Genomic DNA, 7,315 nt, shown 5'->3' on the forward strand with positions numbered 1-7,315 from the left:
AGGTTCCGTTAAACCTTGTGGTGTGCAACCAGTTGCTGCGATGAAAAAAAAAATTCCCACAAATGGTTTCAATACAGTTTTAACAGAAAGATTTGGAAAATTATATGAAAGTTCTCCGGTAATTTTCTTTCATGTAAATAACTTTATTTTAATTTTAAAATTTTCCAGCAAAATCTTATAAAATGACAATGTTCTAAAAGATGTACATGTTTATATGTTATATATGAAAATAAAAATTGTTCGACAGGTTCCCTACTCTTCCGACTTGGCACTAATGACTTCTGGCTCTTCCTCAAACTGAAAACCACACTGAAAGGGAAGTGCGAGAGGAAATTTTGAGAAAAGCGACGGTGGAGCTCCATAGCATTCCAGAGAAGGCGTTCCAGAGGTGTGACCAGCAGTGGCAGAACCGCTTAAAGAAGCGTGTGAACTTCCAACGGACGGGAGTATTTTGAAGATGATTGAACAGAATTTGTGAAATGTACAAAATTTTTTTTTTTTTTTATGCCCAAGGAACGCACCTTGTAAATACAAGAAAAATGTGGTGGATCAATAAACTTTATTAGAGTCGACATACGAAAATAGCAATTACATCTAATTAAACTTACCATATAAAATGTATAATTAGAATTGAAAATTGAAACGAAGCCAATATAATTCTTGAATTGCCCTATAAATACTGATTTGTTCCAAAATATCCAACAGCATGTAGTAACCTGCCCTCACTGTGGCTGTAGAGCGAGTTGAAACGTTTAAATTTGGATCACAAAAATTTGTTTTTTTCAGTAATTTCTCCAAGTCTAAGCTGAACGAGTTTGGTGAGTTTATATGTTTGTGAAACTGATGTAGATTAAGATTATCTATATAGCCATATGCCGAAAAGAATTTTGCGAAATATTTCCAACTAATCTCACCTCCTCGTATGTTTTCAATTTTTGTATATCTTTCAGGTGCAATTCGTAAGCCTAGGACTTTAATAAGTCAAACTCTGGAGCACTGAATTTATACGCCTCTCCTCTTGTCATCGCTACTGTCTCCTTTCTCCTTCACATATCCAATCCCTTTTTTTTTTTTTTTTTTTTTTCAAAGCATCAACCCTTAGGAATTCTCCCCCACTTTTCTCCTGGAGTCGTCTGGTTACAGATATTCAAGCTAAAAAAACAACAGTATCGATTTTATCAGTCTCAGGGGTGCTTCAGAAGGTCATGAGCACTACATCTCTTCCTTCTGATAAAGCTATAAAAATATCAACAGTGACCTGAAGCATCGATATAGGACTATCAGAAAAGAAAGAACGGAAGAGGAGGAAGATGCACTTTTATCTTAATGACGTCCAGTAAAGAGAACAACGGACGGAAATCGTATAATAATTGGAGCGCAAATGGAACCCCAAAAAAAATTAGGGGTTCTACCGCTTTGTCAGATTACTGAATACGTAAAGAAAAAAAATGTATAATTTCAATTTGGAGCGAAGTACTTCGTTGATTTATTGGTATTTTAATAACAAATAAATCGATATTAGATGCAGTTAACCTGATTTCGATTTCCAGTTGTAGAAATGATACTTCATTTTATGTTGCTGATATTTTTGAAAGTACACAAATGTCCTATAGTCACATTTTCTCTTCCTTATAATAAATCTGAAACTGTAGATCTATGTAAGAAATCAATATATTTAGATATATTATTTAATACATTATTCTTGTTAAACAAATAAATATTGATGACCTTAGTCTAGTTCCCTATTAGATTAATAAGCATTTTTAATTACATAGATTCACAAAATATATTTAATGTAAATATGGATTTATTATTGTGTAAAATGTTTTAGTGTCTATTGCATTTCCTGAGTGCCAGCGGAGTGAATATATGAGAAAAAGACGGAATGGTAAAATGACAGACGAGTATGCAGACAATTCGTCTGATCTCAATAAGAACCGGTCATATATTGATAAACAAAAATAAATTAAAAATAAACGTGTGGCGAGCGTTACAAGAACGAAGTAATGAAGGTAATCAAGAAATTGCAATCAGTTAGTGGTTGTACTTAGTAGAATCATTCACAAACGTAGAATTAGTGAAAGAAATTATTCTTCATTACAGAAGTAGTAGCCTAGTTTATCAGCCAGATCGGATTCCATACGGAAGTCCTACGGAAAGAAATGACCGCCACAACAACCAATTTCCCTCATCCGGTATTGCACCTAAGAAATCAATAGTAATAATAGCGAGTAAAACGATAGAACCTCTTCGTTATCGTTCGACCTTTTAAAAACAGCAGCCAGATTTCTCTCCCGTCTTAAAAATGATACATTAAATAATGTGGTCCTAGATATATTATGCCTGAAAACAATAAAGAGACGAAAATGCTTTGATCATCGCATTCCTCAATCACGGCGGGCCTAGGGCTAAACAGCCATAACATTAATAATCGAATCAACCGGCAAATCAAATGAGAAAAGCCGGTTTCAATACATTTCAATTTATTTGTGCTATTAACGTATAGAAAGGTATGGAAGCCACAGCATCTAATTTCATTTAGATCATCACAACTATTTAGGCTAATCTAATGAAATGAATATAGGAAGCATGATGATTTACTGCAGCTTCTAACTTCAAATCTCTGCACAATAATTGCTATTCAAATCCTGTTGGGAACAAGTCAATTGTTCATTTTGAGACGATTAATTAAATATCACTGATATATTATTGATATCGATTCAACCGTCGCTAAATAAAGCTGGCCTTGTGACTTATTAAAAGAATGAATGTGAATTTCGAGCAGAAATCATTGTTGTTTACACATAGGTCTTTTCTGATCTTGCAGACTTATGATCAAAGGCATTCCAACCATGGCCATCCCGTCTTATTTCAGGCAAAATGCATTTAGAACTACATTATCCAATTTCTTCCTCTTATTTTTTTTAAAGACGGTGGTGTAATTTGAGGGGTAATTAGTTATTATTTCGATAACTTGAAAATATGTAAACTATAATTAAGGGTTCTCTCGTTTATTTTTTAATATATTCAGTGCTTTAAATAATTCATCTATACGCAATCATTTCGAATATGTATATTTTTCGAAATGATGTGATTATAGATGTGTGTGTAGATAGAATTTAGAATTATAAGAGATAATTTGTTATTCCTATTTTTTTTTTCTTTCGGTATGTACTGTATTCAGAATATCGATGGATAACTACAGCAAAGCATATCGAAAAATAATTCGATTTCTCATCACGACCAAATCTTCCGAACTCTAAAAGGAGTTCTCAACATTGGTTATATATCGCACATAACAAATATACATACATATGTGTGTGCATCTATCTATATATATATGTGTGTGTGTGTGTGTGTATATATATATAAGTCAAAGTATACAGAATTATATATGTATTTCTTTGACGTATACGCGCATCGCTAGATTTTGGTGCAATGTTCCACCACTGAAGGAACTAGGATCAGACCGAGTTCCGTTTATTTCCCTTTAATTACATCCTTCTCTTGTGTTCTTTTATGTTGAGATTTCTTCCAAAATAATAAATAGATAAATAAATACCCCCCCCCCCCCACAAAAACAACAAAACTGCTTCACGAAGCAGGAGCAGCTCTTTACAAAAGTAGTTGCAAAAATATTTCGCTCAGATGTTAACTAAGGTAAATACGCTGCTCGAAGTAGTTATTTCTAACATATTGTCTGTCCCATTACATAACTATACATAGGTGTGTATGTGTGCCTGTATTTCCATCTATCTATCTGTCTATCTATTTATCTCTCTCTGTCTGTCTATCTATCTGTCTGTCTATCTATCTATTTATCTATCTGTCTGTCTATCTATCTATCTATCTGTCTGTCTGTATGTATTTATTTACATGTATCTATATATGTGTGAGTGTGTATATGCTTTATTTTCGACCCTCATGAAGTTGTTCTGTTTGTTATCTCAAAGGTCAGACTTCGAACAGTTTAAATTGCTGATTAAACCGAACGAAAGCCTGAAATAAAGAAACCACTTGAAACTAGAAACGTATATAAAGGAATCACCAAAAAAGAAATATGTTGCTATCATTACAGCGAAGCACTGTAAGTAACCTAACTATTCTTATTTATTTACCTTATTGGAGATCGTTTATTATTATGCTGTTATTGCTTTAAATCTTGTTCCTCTAAAAGGAACCACCGACTTAATTATGTTAACCGTTATTAAGCCAGCTTTGTGCCAGAAAGGAAAAACTTTACCGACGTTTGTTTACGTTTTCTCTTCGAAAAACAATTTCTAAAAACTTACCATCTTCCCAAACTCTTTATCTATTTGTTCGCTTTGTTCGCCTTTTTATTGATGATGCTTTGATAATATGTCTTTATCTATCTATCTGTCTATTAGTGTGTCTCTCCAAGAGTTTATTTATCAATTTTTTTTAATGAATTGTAGAGCCAACAAGGGAACTCTACTCAGTCGCTCGGCCTGCTAGAAACCTCAGCCAAATCTCTCTTAAGTCACACCTTTCTATCTTAAATAAGTAAAGGACACATTAGATATTAATAGTCCTGGGTAACCCTAATGATAAATGGGTTGGTTACAATGCTTTGGATCATTGGTGTCCTGATTCAAGACTAACCAGGGACTAAACAATAATATATCTGTCTGGCGACGACTCTGTCTCTTGTTCACATATGTTTCTTTCTGCAAATCTAACTCACTATTTTTTTTGTTTTTTTGTTGTCTGTCTGTCCATTTTTATTGCTTGTCAAGCCGTCTGTTTCTATTTTCAACACATTCAACCTCAGTATATCTTGTATTGTAGTTTAATTTCCTTCAGTACTGATTACCTTGACAATATAGAATTATTTTACTCCTTTACGTTCATATAATACAAAATGTCTTACTGTTCTGCATTCCAAACGTGCCGGTGACATTAGGCATTATCAAATCAGAGTTGTTAAAGTAAGTACCAGTAAGATACTGATACAAATACCTGCCTAACCTGAAATAGCTATAAATAATCACTTGAATGTGGAACCGAGCATACCTATCGCATAAGGATCGTCGGTCTAGTCTAGCGCACAGACCCATTGCTCCGTCCATCTACCCACGCGCACGCACACTCTCGTTGTTTATTCACATATCAGCCTTGATTGAATCAATTCCAGATCAAAGGCGTTTCATCGGTGACAATTCCATATATATATATATATATAGTTTTTTTTTATCATAGTGCATCCTGGACAGCATTATGCAGTGTGTCGTCCCAATTTTTAAGATAATAATGTATGATTAGAGAGAGATTTTGTTACTATTTCTAGCGGACTGAGGGACCGCGTAGACACTTCCTTTTTAGCAATCAAACAGTAGTTTTTCTTGTGGTGTAGTGCAGTAATTGGAACCTCTGTTAAGTTGCTCGATCTGCTAGAATTATTGTTATTATTTGCGGTCCAGCTCACCTCTTCACCTTCTTTTTTTAAGCAGAGATAGTAAATGCATTGGTGCATTTCGTCTCGCATCACTACTTTCGATGAAAGATCTGGGACGACCCTGCGTACAAGGTGAATTGCAGTATTACAAACCCACCAACTAACTCATGCTGCTGTTGTGGAGAAATGTCGATATTAAAAAAACTTATGATAGAGATGAATTTTGAGACTAGGATCTCCCTCTCTCTCTCTCGTATATGTACAATTTCTATCAACTTTTACTTCTCTTTCTATCTTGGTTGGTTAGCTCTGGGTCAGACATGGCTGTCGCGTCCACTAGGAGAGTCTTATATGTTATTCCTCTTTAAGACCGTTTCGATTGATTTGAGGATGGCTTTTGTTATTCCTCGCCGGACAAGCCAGCCTCGTGGCGGCTTGCATATCTGAGTGCATGTGTGCGTGCGTATGTGCATGCGTGCGTGTGTGTATGGTTAATTTTAGGCACTATCGATAAAGTTACTATTAATAACTGACTACACTTTTAGCGAATCTATTTCCAGTTAATGTTCAGTGTTTTATGCTTATAAAAATAACCTGATTGAAGTATGTGTTTAATATGTCGCATCATCATTTAGCGTCCGCTTTCCATGCTGGTTTGGATTAGACGGTTCGATAGGAACCGACGAGCCAGAGGACTTTGCTGAGCTCCAGTGTCTACTTTGGCATGGTATATATGCTTGGATGCCCTTCCTAAAGCCAACCTCTTCACAGAGTGTACTGGATGCCTTTTACATAACCTGCAGAGGTCAAGTCACCAACATGACAAGCACACACCCCTCCACCTCAACTAAGTGGTGGGATGTGGTATTGAGGGAGGAGAAAATATGATAGATGGACAGAAACCGATGTCTTGCAGAAGAGGGGATACATAGCTTCCCCTAATTGGCAAGAGAGAGATGGTGAGAGCACACCCTCAATGAACAGGGTGAATATAAAAGAGAGAATAAGGATAGATGAACAGAAAGGATGGGTGGGTAGGTAAGTTTGCAAAATTGTGAAAAGAGTGCGACAATTGATTAGAAATGGGGATTGAGGTAGATGTAATGAATGGGGTACAAGAATGGCAGCATGGTCAACAAAGGTAGTTTAATAAAGTGCAAATGTCTTGAGAGAAAAATTGGGCATAAGTGGCATGTAGGTGCAAAAGAGAAAACTGCAGTAGTAAGGCATTTGGCTGAGAACAGCTGCATAAAGAAGTGTTGGCCATTAAACATGGAGGATACACATGAAAGAGAAAGTTCCAAGAAGTTGTAGGATGAAGTAATGAAGTTTCGCGTCAGTTTGTTGAGCCTCAAGGAGGAAATGACAAAGGATTGAGGTGATTGGTAATTCGTTATGCCCAAGAAGACCTGTCCATCTCAGCAAAAATGATGTCCTGAAACCATATTGTCAATGTCTAGCCCCATCCACCTGCTTATACCTGATCTGTATCATCTGTCAAAGCTTCCCAGCTACTTATCTTTGTAATGCCCACCTCTCCTTTAACCCACTACAGCACTATTGCTTAGCTACTGAAATTGTGAATGTATATATATCTATATCTATCTATCTATCTATCTATCTATCTATATATATATATATATATATATACATAAACACATATGATGATATATATATCCAATGGATATATATATATATATATATATATATATATATGTACGCACACAAATAAGAGGAATGACCAGCAAAAGTGGACACTTATATGCTAGAAATAGATGCCGAATTTTTTTCATTTGTCTTGCCCTTTTACGGTCTGTCGTCTCGCTGAAATTTTACTGAGAACATATTCTTCATGGTTAGATGATTCGGCATCTATTTCTAGCATATAGGAGTCCACTT

At 35.4% G+C, this 7,315-nt stretch overlaps 1 protein-coding gene across 3 annotated transcripts in view; it reads left to right on the plus strand.

Annotated features, from left to right (window-relative positions):
- The first annotated feature begins 606 nt into the window (after positions 1 to 606).
- The window catches only part of LOC106879638 (carnitine O-acetyltransferase), a 41,306-nt gene continuing 34,597 nt past the window's right edge, over positions 607 to 7,315 (plus strand). Inside the window, exons 1-2 of one of the 3 annotated variants that reach the window (XM_089350207.1) lie at positions 607 to 818; positions 3,954 to 4,087. In XM_089350207.1, the coding sequence (XP_089206333.1) occupies positions 4,061 to 4,087 (27 nt within the window). In that variant the 5' untranslated portion in view covers positions 607 to 818; positions 3,954 to 4,060. Of the gene's footprint in view, positions 819 to 2,229; positions 3,727 to 3,953; positions 4,088 to 7,315 lie in introns of those variants that run through there. The other 2 variants (XM_089350192.1, XM_089350202.1) reach the window with 2 other exon arrangements.

The sequence above is a fragment of the Octopus bimaculoides genome, chromosome 1 (genome assembly GCF_046866305.1).
Source record: "Octopus bimaculoides isolate indiv1 chromosome 1, ASM4686630v1, whole genome shotgun sequence".
In the NCBI taxonomy this organism is placed as follows: domain Eukaryota; kingdom Metazoa; phylum Mollusca; class Cephalopoda; order Octopoda; family Octopodidae; genus Octopus; species Octopus bimaculoides.